Here is a 21,056-nt window from a genome sequence, read left to right as displayed (position 1 = left end):
ATTTGTAAATGCATATTTTAGGAAAGAGGGGCTTAGATTCACTGTGGAGAGGAGGCTGTCCTGCTTTGTGGAGGAAGGAGCATGGTTGCTAGGAGACAAACATCACTCTCCTTTGGAGACAGGTTGCCAAGGAAACCTGGAGGGAGGGAGGGATGAAGGAAAGAGTCCTTCCTCATATGCACAATATTTTCAGAACAGCATTCAACTTCCTGTAAGACTACGGAGCACAAATACATGCTAAGTCCCTTATGTCAATCGCCACCCCATCCCACAACCACTGCTGACTTGAGAGCTTACCTAACTGTAGCGGTGAGTAGCGGCCAACTGGAGAGCTGTTGCAGATTGTGGTCAGGGCTAGCAGACATTCAAATAACAGAAGTGGATGCCACTTCATAGCAGGAGAGCTGAAGTTGAAGCAGAATGTCAAGAAGCAATAGGCTCTGATTGTCAGTCACAAGCACACGCTACACATAATGCTTACAATGCTCTTTGCTGTCAGACACTGGAATCCTCTCTACTTGAATCCTACATTGCATCTGACACGCTGGACTTAGGGAATACCAGCAGCCCACTCCTACGCACTCTCAGCCAATCACGCACAAGCAGGGAAGGCATGAACAAACGTGGGAGTCTGAGAATCAGAGTGCTGCAGAATGAGGGGCTGAAATCATGCTGCCACTGAGGTAGTGTGGTGCAGGACTTAACATAAGTTCTCTAGTCCTAAATCAGTATGCGAAATGAAAAGAATAGAAACTTCACCACATACAGGCCAATTGAGTAATCTGAGCAGATTAATCTAAACATATATCTAAAAGTGGAATAAAAAAATGCTGCTGGGTATGATGGTATTGTCATCCTCAAGATGTGCATCTAATATTGGCATAATGGACCAAATATGGATCATCATGGCATTGTATTACATAAGTTAAACATTGTGTTTTCCATGGCATCGCATTACAATGAATTTAGAATGGCTCCCATGTGACTTTTTTTTTTTTTTTTTTTTAAGTATAATGACATAGTATAAATCAGAGAGTGTTAAAACAATGCAGCATTATTATAAAATACCATAGATTAGTTTGGGGATCATGATATAAGTCAAATTGTGTCACCACCATGTTGACAAATAGCATGGATCAAACATGGAAGAACACTATGATGGGCATAATGTGAGTGTTCTTGGTATCACAGTGCATAATCTACTGTGAGATGGTGTGGACCAGCATGAAAAAATATTATAAATCAGGGGTTATACACTGTGGCATCATAATTTAACTCTAACTGCCTGCCATAATATTGGCATCACTTTATAATTAAAACAGTGTGGCCACTATGAGGCCTCAGATTATAAAACATATAGTACTAATCATATACATATATTTAAGCACATTATGAACAGCATAGAGTAGATTAGCCTGGCATCACATTATACAGTACATCCGCTGGTATGGCTTTCATTTACTTTGCAGGAAATCTAAGAAGTAGATCAGTGTGTCACCTGACACAAGTGAACTGTCATAGATTCCATGTAGAATCATATTATAAGTCAGGATGTCCAGCTCTCTGTGGCTTTATTATATCATTTTGATAGCACTAATTTCAAATGGCAGCACAAGATAAAGCTCCCACGTACCGTAATGCTGAAAGTCAGATGGTCTGAATCAGCGTGGCCTAACATTGTAAGTGAGATGGTGTGGATTCCACACAGAACATTAAGACAGATGGCACACATCACTTCAAGCAGCACATTTTAGGTGACAGCATGTGGATCTTTTGTGGCAGTTCTTCTGAAGTCAGTTCTAATATTCCTCATCCAACACAAATGTAAAGCAGAGATGATCTTGTGTGTCACGTGTTGGTGAGCACCTGGTGGCTATCTGTGCTGTGCGTGACTCCATACAGCTGGCAAGCCCACACATCATTCACTAATGATTTTGTTCCATATTTTCCTATGCTTTAGTACTGCATGTTCCGTGGCCTGAGGGGTCATGGAAAAAACTTACTGAATGTGGCAACTGTGCATCAACAAAGAGGACATTAAAAATTAATGCTCATCATAGAAGCAGCTGTAGTAACCACTTGGATGCAAAAACAACAAGATGAGGCACCTGAAAATATACAATACTGGTCTAAATGAGGAGTGTTGGGTTGTACATTTTCTCAACTGCACTGAAAGGAACACTGCTACTAATAACAAAAAGATTGTCAGCAACACTAAGAGGCCACCCTTCTTGATGAGATGGAACCACCTAATAAACATAAGAGGTCATCAGCTAAATTGAGAGATGCCTACTCCATGTGATGGGTGCCCTTGTTGAACTTAAGTGTCTCTCAGCTACTCTAATAGGTGTTCAACCTTATGTCATGGATGCCCTTCTGAAGCTAAAAGGTCCTCGGCTGCATTATAAGGTGCTCTATTTTATGCACTGTGTGTCCTCTCTAAACATAACAGGTGCTCAGCTACACTTCATGTGACTGATGCCCTTCTGAACTTAAGAGATCCTCACCTGCATTGATTGGTACTCTGTTTTATGTGATGGGTGTACTCACTAAATGTAACAGTTCCTTAGGATATCCCACTTAATAAAAAAGGTTCTCAGGTACATTGATAGGTGACCAACTTTGTTAATTGTTGTGCCCTGCTGAACCAAAGATTTAGTAAGCTATGCTGGCAGGCGCTCTGCTCCTTGCTTTCATTTGGCAGGTAATTTGTGGTTCACTGAAGAAGGCTCCTGTCCAAGATCTGGTCTCCTTGTTACACAAATGCTTGCCCACTGGCTAATGTCACAGTGAGAACATGGTCAGACAGGCTGACAGATGACACTCTGCTAATCCAGCTTTTTTTTGTTTCTTTTTAATGCTGCCAGAATCTAGCACCAGGCATTGCTCAAAAGAGGGCAATATTCGTTCACTTGTTTTCTGAAGGTGCCTTCCCAGTATAAGATTGCTAGGAGTTACAGACTACTGGAATGACACTGTGTACAAGAAAGGAACCACACTGGACAAGAAACTTTAATTCACATTGGGAGAGTCTAGATTTGACAGTCAGTTTAATCACATACAGTATCCATGGACTAAAGGATGAAACCACTATAGTCACATGAAATGTATACCAACATGGGCAGAACACATCAATTCTACACAGAATGGCATTCAAGCTGGCAGTCAAACAGGTGGCCAAGTGTGGAGGTAAAGCTACCCACTGCACCACAGTGTTGCAACATGATAATGAAACACTTGGAAGATTTCCACTTAGTGTGGAGGACTAAACTAGAAATGCAAATAAAAGAGGTGGATTTCAGACAAGATATAAAACACAGTTTCAGTGAACACGACCTCTCCTATGCCCTAAGGGAGCCAAGGTCAGACAGCCTTTAGGAACCAACCAAACAAACAAATCTTTCTGAGTCTCGAGCTTAGTGCCCAGATGCATAAACACAAGAGGAAGACAACAACGTGCTGGGCTGGGCCACTGTGCAGTACTGCCTGTCTGCTGCTCCAACTCACCAAGGTTTGCCAGTCCTGCTTCTCTGTTTAAGATATGATCCAGAGCGGTGAGTCATTGCAATCAATAACACGGCCACTGCTCCTCGCTAATGAGACTGACATTTGGGAAGCTTCTGCTCGAAATGGACATGATGAGTGTGGGACACACACACACAAACCTTATACATAAACAACACACAGAGACAAGCACACACATACACAAATTACATTATGTGAAACAAACACCCACGCTCCAGCTATAGTCGCTGGAAAAAGGTCGAGGCACAAAAGAAGAATTACACTACTATTTGCTGATATATAGTACAGTGATTATATATACAAACACACACACAGACATAATAACACACTTGCAGAGAAAATATACAAATATATTAAATACTGCATCTGATATGCATAATGGGAACATGATGCACACAAGACTTAAACATACAGTGCATTCTGAAACTGACAGAAAATACACAAACAGAGGCACAAAAAGAAAATACCACTTAAAAACATGTACATATATAGTGCATGCTGAAAAATACAACACCAGCCAGCATACACATACAAACTAATAAGGGTCACACACAGTCCAGAAATGATATACAAATGTTACCTGCACACAAACACAACATACAGATAACTATATGGAACCACCAAGAGGAAAATACAAATAAAGTATACTTAAACACAGCACTACACAGAGAGGCTCACAAAGGGACTGAGGAAACCACATATAAACATAGACACTAATAAAATAAATAGTAAGAGCAGAGGGAACTAAAGTACATAATATTCCCATAAAAAAATAATAACACAGATAAAAGGATGTGCCTCACAAACATAAAGAAAATATTCCCAAAGAAGGACAGGGAGAAATACACAAAAAAAACAGGCAAAAACAGTTCAAAATTAACTAAAAAACACCGACATGCAATACAAACTGAGACGCACAAAGCCAATACAGAGAGCTACACCATATTCACATGCAGCACATTTACATACACAAATAAACACAAACACAGGAAGAAATGACATGCAGAGGTTAAATACATCACATCATACACATAAAATAATGCACTAAGAGACACAGGAATTTTTTTTTTTGTAGACAAAGAGAAGATGTACAGGCAGAAAGAGAGCCTGTGGTACAGAAACCTGCCCTCACAAAACATACACACACAGTACACTCAGACTCACTCAAGCTGATACACCCACACACAGAAAAACACTAACAGAGCTGCACACACAGTACTCAACTTAATGTGACATTGACACTTACAGTGCACAGTCATACCCTAACTGCTAAAACTATATGAAAGAACTTAAAGACTGACAGAGAAATGCATAGAGGCAGCATTACAGTGCAGTACAGTGACACCTGCAGAGTGGAGTTGTACCCAAAGTGTACACACCATATACTAAAACACACCCTCCATCAGGTGCACTAGAGTTGAGCTGTGCACACTTCCTGACATACACTCCTGGAGCCGGAAAAAAGCTCCCAGACACATTACCAGCATCAATAAGCTAACTCAGGGTCAGGCAGAGGTCCCTAAGTGTGCCCCATGATCCATGGATGCCCTTGGGCTCTTGAAATGTAGTTTTCAATCTGTGGTACGTATACCTGTAAAATTATGAATGGCACTGAAGGGAGGACAAAAATAAACAACGAGGAGTGACAAATGTGAGTAAGGACAGACGGAGAGAAACAGAAAGCTGCAATGTGCAAGACATGGACAGAGAAGCCATCTCAATTGCAAGTATACCTCAAGAAGCACTTTTAGGGTTTGAATTTAGGTGCAGGATTGCAAGTATCCTGCTTATTACTTAAAACTCCCATATGGTTTCACTTAATAAGACTGCCTCATTGATTACAAGCCCACTGCAAATATGTCACTTGTAGTGAAAATATTTGAACAGCTAGTACTAATCCATCTGAAGTCTGTTACTGTTCCACCTCTTGACTCATTTCAGTTTTCAGATCTGTGGAAGGCGCCATTAACATGGGCTTGCACTTTTTACTAGAGCATCTGGACTGTAAAGGAACTTACAGCAGAATACTGCTTGCAGATTTTAGTTCAATATTTAACACCATTGTCTCTGAACTACTGTTAACTGGACTTTTACAAACTGATCTGAATGCCTCCATTTGAACATAGATTCATAATTTTTTGACAAGCAGGGAACAGTATGTTTTGATGGGCTTCTACCTCACAGTCCATCTGCATATTAGTACAGATGTCCCCAACGCTGTTTACTTTCTCCCCTTCTCTATTCCCTGTACTCCAATAACTATAAGTCCAATGACCCTTCAGTTAAAATCATCAAGTTGGCCAATGACACCAAAATCATTGGACTAAATACTAATGGAATGAAACAGAATACAGAAAAGAGGTGACGTGTCTTGTGTCTTGGTGCGCCACCAATAACCAGGTACTCAACACCATCAAGATAGTGGAAATGGTAAATGACTTTCACAAACAGCAGTTACAACCCCTTCTTCTATAAAATAAAGATTCTACAGTCAATATGGTGAAATTCTTTAAATTTTTGGCCACAGCTATCACAAATACTCTCAGCTGGGACATTAACACCACTTACATCACTTAGAAGGCTTAGCAGCAGATGGATATTTTACACCAATTTGAGAAATGAAATATAAGGGTAAATGAAAAAGTAAAGGCAACTTGAAGATTACACAGTAACTGCAATGGATAGAAGCTGACATAACACAATATGTTCGGTCTCATGGCCTGGAACCCCTGAAGATTTTATTTTTTCTCCAGCTGTCTGGAGTTTTTTTTTTTTTTTTCTGTCCTCCCTGGCCATCGGACCTTACTTTTATTCTATGTTAATTAGTGTTCACTTATTTTAATTCTTAATTTGTCTTTTTTTCCACTTTCTTCATCATGTAAAGCACTTTGAGCTACATTATTTGTATGAAAATGTACTATATAAATAAATGTTGTTGTTGTTGCAATGGCTTATGGGTAGTCTGAACATGCACAGCACAGCACACTGTCATCAGTCAAGTTGAAGCCAATGTCAAATGAACATGGACACTCTGCTGCGCTATTGCACCATTGTTGAACAACGTACTGTACTGAAAATTCTTCGGGAAGAGGGAGTGAATCCTGCTGAAATTCGTCTAAGGATGTTAGATTAATACAGAAGTGAAACAGCATGACTCATTGAAAAGTAAATGAATGGGTAGAAAGGTTTAAAGTGGGACAAACCAAATGTAGCCAATGCACACAAGCCCACAACAACATGGCCAATGCCGTCATCAGAGAAGACTGATAGATTACATTACTTGCTTTTTCTGCACATTTTGATATCAGCTATGGATCTATACATACCAATAGTGCATGATGACTTGGGGAACCATAAAGTTTGTACAAGATGGGTACTCAAAAAGCTTACTAGTCTACACAAGCCAAAATCCTTCAGTGAATTTCAGCAGATTTCACTCCCTCTACCCAAAGAAATCTCACTATGGCATGATGTTCAACTGTGGTGCGATCCTGCAGCAGAGCATCCATGTTCATTTGATCTTGGGTTCAACTAGATTAACATCAGGGTGCTGCGCTGTATGTATTCTGACTACCCATAAGCCATTGCAAATGAGTTGTATTGCATCCTCTTGTATCTGTTTCAGTTACTAAGTAATTTTTCAAATTGTCTTTACTTTTTGATAATTATCCTTGTATTTTTCATCTCATTCTAAATACCAAACTTGTACCTTTCACTGTTTTGAAACTAAAATGTTTATTATTCGAATGATACAAGAGCGAATGTGATGCAGTCTCTAGTTGTGGCTGATTTCTGCAGTTACAGACAAGTGTTCATTAATACACAGACATAAGCAACAGCAAAGTCTTATCACTTATGTGACATAACTCCAAAACAACACAACAGGCTGTTTTCCAGCAATTCTGAAAAAATAATCTTAAATTGACAAGTTTGAGTTCACAAAGATAGCCTTAATGTTGGTACAAAGCTATAGAAAGTGAGACAATAACTAGAAAATCCAGGCATCAGGTGTGCGACATTTAAATTTTGAATTTATTTGACATTACTCTTCAGCTAATGTCCAAACACTGAATCAATCTCACAACTGCATATATTATAAACCTGACAAACCTAATTTGAAAAGTGCATTTTTATAAATGCAGCTTTAAAGAGTTAATGCAAATTAAAATATATTGCATTATTTTGATATTTACTAATTCATGTGTCAATGACATAATAATGTTTAAATGTTTTAGCATTGCTTATCTATCAATTAACTGACAGAAACTGTAAGTGGATAAATTTAGTACGATAAGATAAATGAAGTAGTCCTTGATATTATCATTGTTTTTAAAACACTATTATTCTGAAATCCTCCAGTCCAATAAAATGCCCACCTTTTGTTGTTATTCTGATTGAAAATTCCCCCTGTCACACATGAAATTCAAGCTCTGAACTATATATTTTTGGCAAATTAAAAGTATAGAATGTTAAGGCTTTCTGATTTTTACTCCATACCAAAATACACTATTTTTCATTCTTATTAAAAAAAGTGTAAATACAATAAATTAAAAGAGACACAAGCATAAAATCTATCTGTAATACCCTGTTAAACCCCTAAAAAATTTTTGGTTGAATAAATACATAAGGCCTTTAGTTTTACCTAATAAGAGTCCTAACAATTTAAGACCTAAACAAACTGGTACTTTGGAACATTAATATTCATGAAGTATGCTAAGGCAAAAAGTTGAGAACCCTTCTTCTAGAGGATGGGATCAAGGGGAGATGAGACAGGAGGAGAAGTTACTTAAACACTGGGGTGTGCACAACCTTCTGTCCTTTCCATAAATGAAATCTTTTCCCTTCCTTAATTAACCTAAAATTGTGTGCAAGGGACTAATAAGAAAAGATGACTTCCAGTTGCAAGGACCACTTGGTCCATCACACTCACATACCCTATGACGAATGGCATTCATTATACATACCCCCAGTGGTGTGCTGCTGCTGTTTTTGCACACAGTTCCCATACTCATTTTCAATCAGTGGTTCGATGCAGGGTCCGCACTGTGTACTCCCAGGCTTGCAGGATTGCCGTCTCTGCAAAGTGCAATCCAAGTGACGAGGGCAGCTGTCCACTGAGGTAATAAGACAGAGAGAGAACGACTTGTTAGTGGGTAAAACCCTGTAGCTTTGTAGCTTTAAAACAGCACCTCAGAAAACTAGTCCCCTTGGGACCATGAGGATCTTTCCCTTTGATCCAACCATTAGAAATCTAGTATGCTGACAGAATTAATGCTAGTTCAACCACTGAGACCCTTTCCGGCCTTGGAAGTCAGTGCCTTAGATCAGATATATAGCATGTTCTTTAATCAGTGGTCTAAAAACTAAACTGGTAAGTTACCAGCACAAACAACAACAAAAGCTTCAATCATCTGTTCTTCTCTGGGCCTCTTGATCAACTTGTATGTATTATTGAAAGTTCAGTACATAAACCAATAGGCTCCCTGTCTGAATCCTAATATTACTCTGGTTTTCAAAAGTTCTATACTCCTTATATGTGTTTTATGTAGAAAACCATCTTGGTATACTGTGCCGTGAAGATGTTGGCCTCATACCCAATAACTGAAAAAGTAATAAAAAAATATAAAAAATGAAATGCCACCCTACCACACCCTAGGAAGGCTGCACCTAAACACTAAAAAGTTTGCTTGAAAGACTAGGTTTGGCCACTGTTAACCAGGGTGTCAAATGTACAGAGAAACCAGTACCTTTGTAGCTAAACAGGTTGGGTACCTCAGTAATTAATAATAATCACAACAAGACGCCCAAAATGGCTTAGTGTGCCCAAACCCTGCTGAACAAGATTTTCTGCACAACGTCTGAATAACGACTAACTCTTTTTATGCAGTATTCCAGAAAAGAATTTGAAGCTGCCCTGACAGGAAAAATAACAAAATAGGGATTAACCACTGGATCCTATAGAGCCAACTGTCAGCACAAACACTTCTGAACTATGCCCACACCACCAACCATTTGAGTGAGCCGAAGCCTCCAAACTCTACTGATTCTCACTAGACTACAAATCCATTCCCAGTCGTCCAACACATCCCTTAATACTACCCAAACACTCTCTGGTAGAGCAGCTCTCTATGTTCCAAAGGCTCACTTTGCATTAACCTCTTACTCTCCTGAGCCTCGCTTCTCCCTGAAGTACCCCCCACTCATACAATCTCTGCTGCCCCCACTGCTTGTTCCCTATTAAATTCCCTCAATGACCCTTGCGACCAATCTACCAATGACCATAATGGATTGTTTTCTTCCGTCATCTAGTCCTACCCTCACTGTTTCATGTACACACATTTCCTTAATATGTCTTCTTTATAGTCCATGTTTCCACTTTATCATTCCTTCCTTTGTGATCCTTGCATCCACTCTTTTAAAGACCGGTGCCCATGTCCTATCTGCTTTATCTAGTAATGGTCTGTCTTTTCCTGTTTTAAAACTCCACTCTTTCTACCTCTATTCTTTGATTCCTAGCTGCTTAATGACTTCCTCTATTTGCCTATGCAATACTGATTCCTAGTTCTTATTTTCTGATCCTCATTAGTTTCAATGTCCCCAATAGCATTGCTCCGTGTTCTTTCCACCTGACAACCTACTGGTGTTTATGTCTCCTCTGCAATACTTACTCCTCTTTGGTCGTTGTGTTCACATTGCCTAATTTTCACCAGTACCTATGTCCAAGATTCCTAACTTTCTAGTGTTTACCATGCTCATGCTGCCCAACTCCGTATTGAACCCTCTGTCCTTGTTGCCTATTCCCTGCTGGACCCTGTGTCATTATTGTCTGACCCTTTGAAGTCCCTGTGTCTAACCTAAGCAGCCCTTGTTTTAAAACTGCCTATCCTCAAGCTGCATGTATACCCATTAATATCTCAATGTCCTCCTTGTTTGAATATGTGCTAACTCCTTTGTCCACTTGAATTATCCTAAGACTGGTCCATGTTCTCCCAGTTTTTAGGACACCTGATCCCAACTGGCCCCTGTGTGCCTACTACTTAATTTCCATTGCTTTTTGGGTTCCTGCTGTCAGGCCTCAGCTGGTCCCTGTTTCTGCAGAGTCTAATCCCTTCAATACTGATTCCTGGGTTCTCTCTGTTTAACCCTCTTGTGATATTTTACCTTTCTATTCTTTAACCATTAATAAGCTTCTCGTTCCTATGCCTAATACCCAGTAGCCCTTTGTCCACACCATCCGATCCACAGTAGTACTTTTAACAACACTAACAAATCCACATTGTTCATATTGTTCATACATGCCAGCCAACCCTATACTGGTCTCTATGTCCACTCGGTTTAAATGTCTTTGAGCCCCTGTGCCCACCTGTCTCCATACTAGTTCTTGCATTATTCCTGTTAACTTCCCCTAGTGGTTATTTTGTTCCCTCTGTCTAACCACCTACAGGTTCAAGTGTTTCATATTTATTTCTTTCCTGTTGCTCCACATGACATATCTGCTTAAGAAATCAAAGTTCCACATGTCCCCCACAACCCAGTGTCTACACAGGGAATATTCTGTTCCTTAATTATCCCATATTAATGGACCCAATGTACTGTAAGCTGTTCAGAGTTCAGTTTCCTCTATGTCTTTCTCCAGCACCTCCACTCCTGCAACACTGTCTTTCCCACATACAATAAACCTGCTGGATGAAGGCAGGCATAAAACAGTTGCCATGACAACTACAGCTGGATTCTTTGGCATAGGAAGATGACTCATGTTTGAATCATTAGACCCAGGGTTCAACTCACTTAAAATGGCAATGGTGGGCACAAGCCCCTAGAATGCATCAAACTGGCCCTCTGCCTCCAGTCCAGTTCCTCTGAGTAGCGAATCTCCAGAATTCCATCAATCAGAATTAAAATACATAGAAAAAAATAGTGATTCTTGAGTAACCAATACCACTTGATAACCCATGGTTCTAGAATATAGGCTTAGCTTGGATGTTTTGAAGCTTAGTATAAGAGTGGGTGGTGACAAAACAGCTGGCTTATGGTTATAGGGGCTGATGAAACCACTTGGTGAAATTAGGATTGATTGCCATTTTTGATCATGAGAAGCCTGGAGTAACAATTCTTATTCTGATAATCATGGAATGTCAGGCATTCTGTTGATAGACATACTATTAGCTTGGTTTAGAGTCATGGTATTGATGCTGGATTTGAGATTACAGGAGGAGCCAATCAGATCACAGAACAATCTGCAGACCACATATCTTAATACACAACTGGTGAAGCAGCTGAATTCACAACAAACAGTGAGTCTCCATTTAAAAGCCGTATGCTGCTCTGCTGAGAAAAAAGTAGCCCAGTGACATTTCCGGGATTGCTCTTAAATGACTCATTTAGGCCAAGATACAATGCACATTTGGAATTTAATGGTGGGTAACTGTAGAATCTGATAATTGTTCCTTAGGGTTATACAGTAGATACAGGTGTGCTGAAAACAATATACATAATTCAACTAGGCATGGTAGAACATCAGAGGTTACTGTTTTAGTTTTCTTGGGTGAGTTCTCATGTGCCAGTGAAATATGTACATGAGATATGTGAGCATTCAAAGATCACATTGTATAATTCTTTCATTGTTTCAGACTGGCTCCAAACAATAAACATAATGGATGTTAGAAAAGATTAGTACACTTGTCTCTTACACAATGGAGACTTGAAGTAATTATCTGTGTGGTGTTTGCATGTTAACGCCGTTTCTATAAATATTCAATTTTTCTCCTACATTGTCCACATCTGACTTGGCTTGGATCCTATGTTGCTCACATTACTGCCATGAATAGACTCAGTCTATGTCCATCCAATATAAATAACTAGTCAGTAAAACTAATGGAAGGATGTTTTTGTGTGTTGGTGGAAGTAATGTGGTATCAGAGGGATGAAATTTCCTAGCTAAATCTATGGCACAATAGGAAATACTGCTGCTCACAGTTTCAAGAGACAGGGATCAAATAGAACACCTGCTTAAGCGCTTAAGGACCTTTGGGTGCTCTGGTTTCCTCGCACATCCCAAACAAACTCCTATTAAATTGACTAGTGACTCTACATTGGCCACATATAAATGAGCAAGTGAATGAATGTACTTCATGAGGCACTGTTGTCTCATCTAGAGTCGCTTCATGCCTTGCACCTTGATTCACTGAAGTAAATGACTGCCATACAACAACAACTCTCATGTACTTCGAGGAACAACAGAAACCAAAGAAATTCCTCTTTCATCAAGCCCAGTCATGGAATAACTAAACTGTGGGAAATTAATGGACTGGGGATATTTTGGAGTGTTGGGTTCATGGGAGTAACTTCGTTTTCATGTCCTAAATATTTTAATTTTAAACAGGCATACACAAGTAAGGTCTCCTCTCATCTATTGCTGTTTTCATTACATGCAATTGAGTCTACAAGGCATTGTAGTTGTGTCCACAGACTAATGTTGTGTTCATATGCTACAAGACAGATGGATAATCCAAATTTCCAAGTGAGAAATTTCAGACAAATGTCTTTCCAAGTATTAGCTCTCAGTGGGTCAATTTGGAGGTATCTTATTTACCTGAATTAGCTGAACTGTAATATGATGTTGACCTCTCACTCTATTCCATTATATAAAATAATAAATAAAAAAAAATCAATTACCAGGTTAGCCACAAATGCAATTATTGGGTCACAATGTTTTTGGATTAATGCCACTTACACTTACTTTCCTTTTTTATTTTTAGTAAAAGTCAGAGCTAATTTTCATTTGCTTTTTATGCATATCAAGAAGCAAATCAATAGTGACCTTATATTCTACTCACTCTAGGTAAAAATAAAAAAGTTGGAAGATGAGATGTCACAAGCAGTAGCTCCAAAAATCCCCATAGCATACAAATGTATAATTAGACTTTGTTCACTTTAGATGTCAGTACCCATCAAAGGCAAGTAAGAAAAAGCTTCTTCGCACAAAGAAGATAAGAAGTCTAACATAATCTAGTCAGCAATTCCGACTTTGTACCTTCTTAAAAAAGATTGATTTGAATACTTGAGTGAATCTTCGGACAGCTGCTACAACTAGCAAGGTGAAATATGTTGGATGGGGTGCCTCTTCAGTAAACCCAAGAGAATTAGTCCATGCTCTGGAGTGCAATTCTTTGTGGTATGTCCGACATAGCAGGTACTGCTGATAATATTCTTAACTCATTGCCTGAGACATCAAGCAAAATGACACCTTTTATTGGCTAAATGAACAGATTACAATATGCAAGCTTTCGAGGCAGCTCAGGGCCCTTCCTCAAGCAGGTTGCTTCAAAAGCTTGCATATTGTAATCTGTTCAGTTAACCAATAAAAAGTGTCATTTTGTTTGACTACTCGTTGCATCCATAATGGCTAACATGGCAAAACATCCTACTACTACATTTTGACAGTAATAAAGCTGTCTGAATGTGTCTATTTATCCCTGCTATTCAAAGTTTTGAATGTGCCTACAATCCAGTTTTATGTAATTTATTTATTTCACTGCATTTTATTATATTTACTAGACATTAAGCCCGTTACAATAACGGGCGCTAGAACAGTAGTCCGTAAACATTAGTAGGAACAGTCTATATTAAATGGCAAGGGACCTTTTACCTCATTACATTTTTTCCGTAAAATGCCTGTAATTTTCTCTGACAGTAATACTGGCTTTGCTGTCCATAATATGCGTTTAATTTTCTGTCACAACAGTGGGCAATCAACAGATTCTCCCCAGCAACTGATTTAATGTGCGCGAAAATAAATCTACTTTTAAAAGTCATTATATTGTAATATCATGAAAATTCGTATATATTTAGGAAAACCCCTTCAATGACTGACACTTTACACTTTCCCGGGCCAAGCTTCTTAATCGCAAATCTGACATCCTCAGAGTGAACACTTGCACAACAATGGGGAAGCTGGTCTCCGCGTCTCAGTACCCGACTGGATTTTTCGTGTTTTACACTCTTGCACAACAATGGGGAAGCTGGTCTCCGCGTCTCAGTACCTGATTGGATTTTTCGTGTTTTACACTCTTGCACAACAATGGGGAAGGTGGTCTCTGTGCCTCAGTACCCGATTGGATTTTTCGTGTTTTACACTCTTGCACAACAATGGGGAAACTGGTCTCCGTGTCTCAGTACCAGATTGGATTTTTTGTGTTTTATGTTTTAGGTCTTACCTCAATTACCTAAATCCGATTGGATCAGCTGCGCAATATTTTATAGGTCCCGCCCTCTCTGTCTTGTGTGACACGTCAGGTGGCCTTTGAAGCATCTGCTTTGAAGCATCGCACCGTGCTCCGCGCATGCGCACTTCACCAGAAGACACACACACACGGACACTGGACGCACACAGGGGTTTTATTAAAGAGGATTTTTGGCTACCTGGCCATTCTAATTTTAAACACGCTTAAAGCATCTACTTTTATTTATGTATTTGTTGGTCTGATAGTTTCTGCTGTACATGGCAACATCTGAGGTTTTATGATTCTGAGCATTGTGTCACTTGTATGTCTTTTAACTTTGGGTGGCATGATAGATAGATAGATAGATAGATAGATAGATAGATAGATAGATAGATAGATAGATAGATAGATAGATAGATAGATAGATAGATAGATAGATAGATAGATAGATAGATAGATAGATAGATAGATAGATAGATAGATAGATAGATAGATAGATAGATAGATAGGATATTTATTATCATTGTCACTTTTACAATGGCACAACCAAATTGAAGGGGCAGTCGACTCAGTGTGAGACTATAAAGAAGCAGTCATTCTGGCCAAACTGGTGTGGCCTGACCAGAATTACCCCAATGTCTCTCAACCATGAAGTTTTGTCACCAGTTGCTACTCAGTTGGCAGTAGTTTCCTTTCTGCTTCTTTTACAAACTGCTCCTTTGGCATTATTCCCACCCACATATGCCTCTGCAGGAAGTCCAGTGAATCCCAGTGATTTCCTGGATGTGAGTGGCATTTCCTTTTCTAGTATTACAGGAAAGGAAGACAATGGATTTGTTAGGGGGGGTGGGGGGGGGGGGGGTGGGAGAGGGTGGATTGAGGACAACAACAAAACAACTACAGTAGACCCTGGTCTTGGTCAGCCTTTGTAAAGAAACAGGGCAATAAAAAGAATAGCAAATGTGAAAGAGGACTGGAGGACACTTTACTCACCAACTCCAGTACCCAATTTGAAGAACAGAGAGAAAACTCGACAACGACATGGGGAGAATGTACAAACTCCAAACAGATGGATTGAGTTCTAATTTGTGTGTAAATGAGTGCTTCAGTTAATTGGTAACTGTAAATTGGCTTGGTGAAAGTGTGTGCATACAGGGTATATCACATTTGGTGACATTTCCAGTGATTTTCTTAGCCAGTTGTGACATACCCAACATGTGAGACCAACTAACCTCAGACACACTCTTATAAAATTAAGCAGGCTTTAGAGTTAAAGAGTCTAATGGCTCTGGGGACAAACAATCTTTTGTCTCTGTCCATATTGCAGTTTTGTGATAGCAGCCCACCACTGAATAAACTCTTCTTCTTAATTATGGTGGTGTATAGTGGGTGATGTTCATTGTCCATAATAGACAGCAAAAACTTGCATAGTGTCCTCCTCTCTGCAACTGTCATCAGAGAGTCCATTTCTATACCAACCACGGAATCTTCTTGCCTGATCAGCTTGTCAATAAACTCACCATCTCTCTTCTTCAAGCAACCCCCAGCACACCACAGCATAGAAGAGAGTACTGGCTAACACCAACTGATAGAATCTGCAGGAGTCTCTTACATACTGTATGTTAAAGGAGCCCAGCCTCCTCAGAAAATTGAGCCAGTTTTGCACCTTCCTTAACAGAACCTTTGTGTTCTATGCCCAGTCTAGCCTGTCATCCAACTGCACCTGAAGGTATTTATAGGTCTTGATCCACTGTACATCAACCCCTTCAATGGAGACAGGTCTCAGTGGTGGTCTAGCCCTATAGTAGTCCACAACCTTTTCCTTGGTTTTGGAAATGTTCAACAGCAGTTGGTTTGGCCAACACCGTCCCACAAAGTCATTAACCAGACCCCTGTACTCCTCCTCCTCCTGTCCACCCCTGACAAACCTCACAAATAGGAGTGTCATCTGAGAACTCAAGCATGTGGCATGTCCCTAAGTTGTGACTAAAGTCTGATGTGTACAGAGTGAAGAGGCAAGGGGAAAGAACAGTCCCCTGTTCAACTGATTACAGTCTGCGATGTGCAGTTCCCCAGTCTGACAAACTGAGGTCTACCAGTGAGGTAATCTGTAATACAGTTCACCAATTGTGAGTCCACTCCAAATCTGTACAGCTTTTCCCTCAGTAGAATGGGCTGCATAGTGTTGAAGGTGCAGGAAAAGTAAAAGAACATGATTCTCACAGCACTACATCTTTTGTCCAGATGCGAGTGGGTCCAGTGAACCAGGCAGAGAATGGTATCATTCACACCCACCTTCTCTCGATAGGCAAACTGCAGGGGGTCTAGTGTGTGAGTCACCTCTGGTCTGAAGAGATGAAGAAGTATTCTCTCCAGGGTCTTCTTAATATGGGAGGTTAAGGCCACAGGCCTAAAGTCATCGAGTTCATTGGATCTCAATTTCTTGAGAACTGGGATGAGACATGAGATCTTCCACAGTGTGGGGACCCTCCCCAGTCACAGGCTCAGGTTGAAGATGTGCTGAAGGGGTTCTTTCAGTTCAGCAGCAAGGCCCTTAAAAGTCTTGGGCATACCTTATCTGGGCCAGCTGCCTTCCTAGGACACAGCCTCCTCAGTTCTCCTCTAACCTGGTCAGCAGTGATGGCTGGGGGAGAGGGATGCATGATCTGTGCTAGCAGCTTTGGGGTGGGGTGGATAAGAAAATATGAGGGAAGAGACGATGACCAGTGAGTTAGTGGCAGTTAATGCAGGAGCAGGGCAGTCAAACCGGCTGTAGAAGAGATTGAATGCTCATTTGGAAGTAAAACGCATAGATTGTAGTGATAAGGAATATGGAACATTCATGTTTTGAACTACGCAAACAGAAGAGAGGCTTGGCCTTCATGACTTGTGTGTTACATACTAAGCAGAATGGGGGTGGTGTTGGGGGAAGTGTGGGGAAGGAAGACTGTGGCTGAACTCACCATACCTATTAACTTGTTAACCTTTTGTATAGCGCTGCCTCCACCAGGTAGCATATTACTGGCTGACATAAAAAGGAGCAAGGACTGCTGTGCTAGAAGGTCAGCACTCTGTCAGTAAAGTAGACATGGGTACTGCTTCTCAGTCATTTAAACTGATATGGTCCGGTGACAAGATCAGCAACTGCGGTTGGCAAGTCTGACATACTCCACAACTAGAAGTCACATAATGTGACATCAACTTAAGTGTGCTAGAGTTGTGTCTGCCCTTGTGCCAGATAAGGTCTGACCCCCAAAACCTTGAGCAGGACTTTTTAATATAGGAAATTATCTTATATATATTATGTCCGGCCGGGGCGCCCCTTCTACACATGTTCCGGGGGAGCAACCATGGACTACTCAGTACCTCCCCCGGGACGCTTGATGGCAGCCTCCCTGGCTGACGATGGTGCCTCAGTTTCCCACTGGACTCCATGGGAGATGGAGTTCTCCACAGCCCTGTTGGGATGTGGGGTGGCCACCAGGGGGTGCTGCATGGGTCCCGGAGACAGCCTGCTGGACAAATCTTCAGCCCCACCCGGAAGTACAATTGGAACCAGGTGGTCAAGCACCTGGAACACTTCCGGGTGGGCTATAAAAGGGGCTAGCCACCACCAGTCAAGAGCCAGAGTCGGGAGATGGAGGACGAAGCTAGACGGGAGGAGAGGTGGTGCCAGAAGAGCGGTTGTTTTGAGGTTAAGTGCTTTTGGGACTGTGTATTGCCTGTGGGGTTCACAGGGAAGATGTGCCCAGCAGGTGAAAAAAAAATAAGTCTTTGTGTTTTTACACGTGCATCCGAGTGAGTCTGTGCTGGGTCGGGCGCTATACAGCGTCCTTTATTCACTTATATATATATATATATATATATATATATATAGGGTGGGCCATAAGTTTCCATACATAGGAAAATAAACATTTTTTTATGAAAAAACATTTTTATTTATATAATATGCTGTACATGACTGCCATTGTTTTGAAAACACATTTCAATACGTGTCCGCCACTGCTGATGAACACGTACCAGCACAGCTGGAGTTATGCTTGTAATGGCGTTGGTGATACGTTCCCTAAGATGATTTATGTTTCGTATCTTTTCCTGATACACCTTGGCCTTCAAATGCACCCAAAGATAAAATTCAAGTGGGCCATCAGTATGATTTCAATTCGGTGCTCTTTATTCAAACGCATTTTTAGGGTATCTGAAATATAAAAAATAAAATGTTAAAAGCCATATGTATGGAAACTTATGGCCCACCCTGTATATATATATATATATATATATATATATATATATATATAATATATATATATATATATATATATATATATATATATATATATACTAGCCAACCCGCGGCGTAACATACGCCGCATAATTATGTATTGATGGGTGAACACTTGCTGAACGACACAGTTGTCCAAATGGGGTGGGTTTGTGGATACCACTGTGAATAAATGAAAAGATGGACCTCTGGAGAGAGCAACATACAATTGTCCATGACTGAAAGCGGAATCGTCTGTGACGATGGAGGCCACGCTGGTGAAAGTTACTTCGTCGGTAGGGATAAGTTTCAGCACTTGCTCATTAAGGTGTAGCGAGTCTTCGTTGTTGACGCTTAATATAGCTTGCGTACTGAGTTGTTCCGGAGTCACAGTTGAGAAACACTTTTTTAATGTCTTTTAAGCACAGGGAAAAAAATTAACATGTGAAACATCCGTAATGTAATAAGCCACCAAGAAAAGTAACATTGCAACAATGCACACTACGATCCGATCGCTGTAAACAGAAGTGAAAACAAAATCGAGGCCGGTGCATTCTTTAACTGCCTTGTAGCGCAATGGTAGTGCTACTGTTTTGCAAAGGAGACTGTGGAAGATTTTGGGTTCGCTTCCCGGTTTCTCCCTGTGTGGATAGCGCTTTGAATACTGAAAACACTGGTATATCAATGTAATGAAATATTATTATTCTTATGCGTCCAGCGCTCTCTCTCTCGCGCGCCTGTATGCGTGTGTGTGTGTTGCTCGCTCTCTCGCTCGCTTGCTGCACGTGTTCCTGCAGGCATACCAGTAAGTGAATGAAAAGATGGAACTCTGGAGAGAGCAACATACAACTGTCCGTGACTGAAAACTGGCTTTGGCAGATACATGCACATCTTTTTGAAAGTTTGGCCCTGTGCCTTATCAATTGTCATCGCAAAGGCAAATCTAACAGGAAATTGTCTTCGTATTAAAGTAAAAGGCAAATTATCCGCGACAAACAAACTGTTTTACAAGCTGCATACCAACCCGCGGCGTAGTATACGCCGCATAATCATGTTTTTTAAGCAGAGGGAAAAAATGAACATTTGCAAAATCCGTAACGCCGCTTTCAGTAAGTACAATGCACACGCGTTTAATTTGTCAGCCACTTTTTGCCAGCCGTCTTTTCTGGTTTGGGCTGCTTTTGCAGGGTTACCGTGGTGCGTATTAAATCTTGAAATCCTTCGAGTAACTAATTAACTAACTAACACCCACCCACCCAGCTTGTGAGAAAAAAATGTGCCCGTTCTTTCATCATTTTGTTGCAGCCTATCAAAGATTTGCTGATCATGTTTTCTAGAGTCAATATACAGTGGAACCTCGGTTCACGACCATAATTCGTTCCAAACCTCTGGTCGTAAACCGATTTGGTCGTGAACCGAAGCAATTTCCCCCATAGGATTGTATGTAAATACAATTAATCCATTCCAGACCATACGAACTGTATATAAATATATTTTTTTAAAGATTTCTAAGCACAAATATAGTTAATCATTACACCATAAAATGCACAGTGTAATAGTAAAAACATTGAATAACACTGACACAAACACCCAGGCTCCCTGCTCAGCTCCATGCTCTCTCTCTCTCTCAGCAGCACGGGAGCCTCCCCAGCCCCCCCCCCCCCCCTCTCTCTCTCAGCAGCATGCACGCCTCCCCAGCCCCCCCCCTCTCTCTCTCAGCAGCACGCGAGCCCCCTCCCCTTCTGTCTCTCAGAAGCACGCGAGCCCTCTCTCTCTCTGTAACATTGCAGCAGTTGTATAAACACTTTTTTTTTAAATGAGTTTTAAGCACAGGGGGAAAAAAGGAACATTTGAACAAATCCGAACTTTATTTAAAAGCCAACCAAGATAGTAACATTGCAGGAGTTCACCATTTTTAATCAGGCGACTGACAGTAGTGGAGTCAGGCACAGAGAAGGTCAGCTGCTGAGAAAGCGTCTCGACTGTTGCAGGGCGGTGAAGCTGGTGAGACGCTAATGAAAAAGAGGCACAGGGCTTATTGGTTTTTA

The 21,056-nt window shown here is 40.6% G+C and overlaps 1 protein-coding gene across 2 annotated transcripts in view; it reads right to left on the bottom strand.

Moving 5' to 3' along the window:
* npdc1a (neural proliferation, differentiation and control, 1a) overlaps positions 1-21,056 on the bottom strand; it is a 54,968-nt gene that overhangs the window by 18,331 nt on the left and 15,581 nt on the right. Inside the window, exon 2 of one of the 2 annotated variants that reach the window (XM_028810231.2) lies at positions 8,490-8,639. In XM_028810231.2, coding sequence (XP_028666064.1) covers positions 8,490-8,639 — 150 coding nt within the window. Of the gene's footprint in view, positions 1-297; positions 497-8,489; positions 8,640-21,056 lie in introns of those variants that run through there. The other variant, XM_051931827.1, reaches the window with a different exon arrangement.

This window comes from Erpetoichthys calabaricus, chromosome 9 (assembly GCF_900747795.2).
Source record: "Erpetoichthys calabaricus chromosome 9, fErpCal1.3, whole genome shotgun sequence".
NCBI classification, from domain to species: domain Eukaryota; kingdom Metazoa; phylum Chordata; class Cladistia; order Polypteriformes; family Polypteridae; genus Erpetoichthys; species Erpetoichthys calabaricus.
Note: the sequence above shows the minus strand (reverse complement) of the source record. Positions and strands in the feature narration are given on the sequence as shown.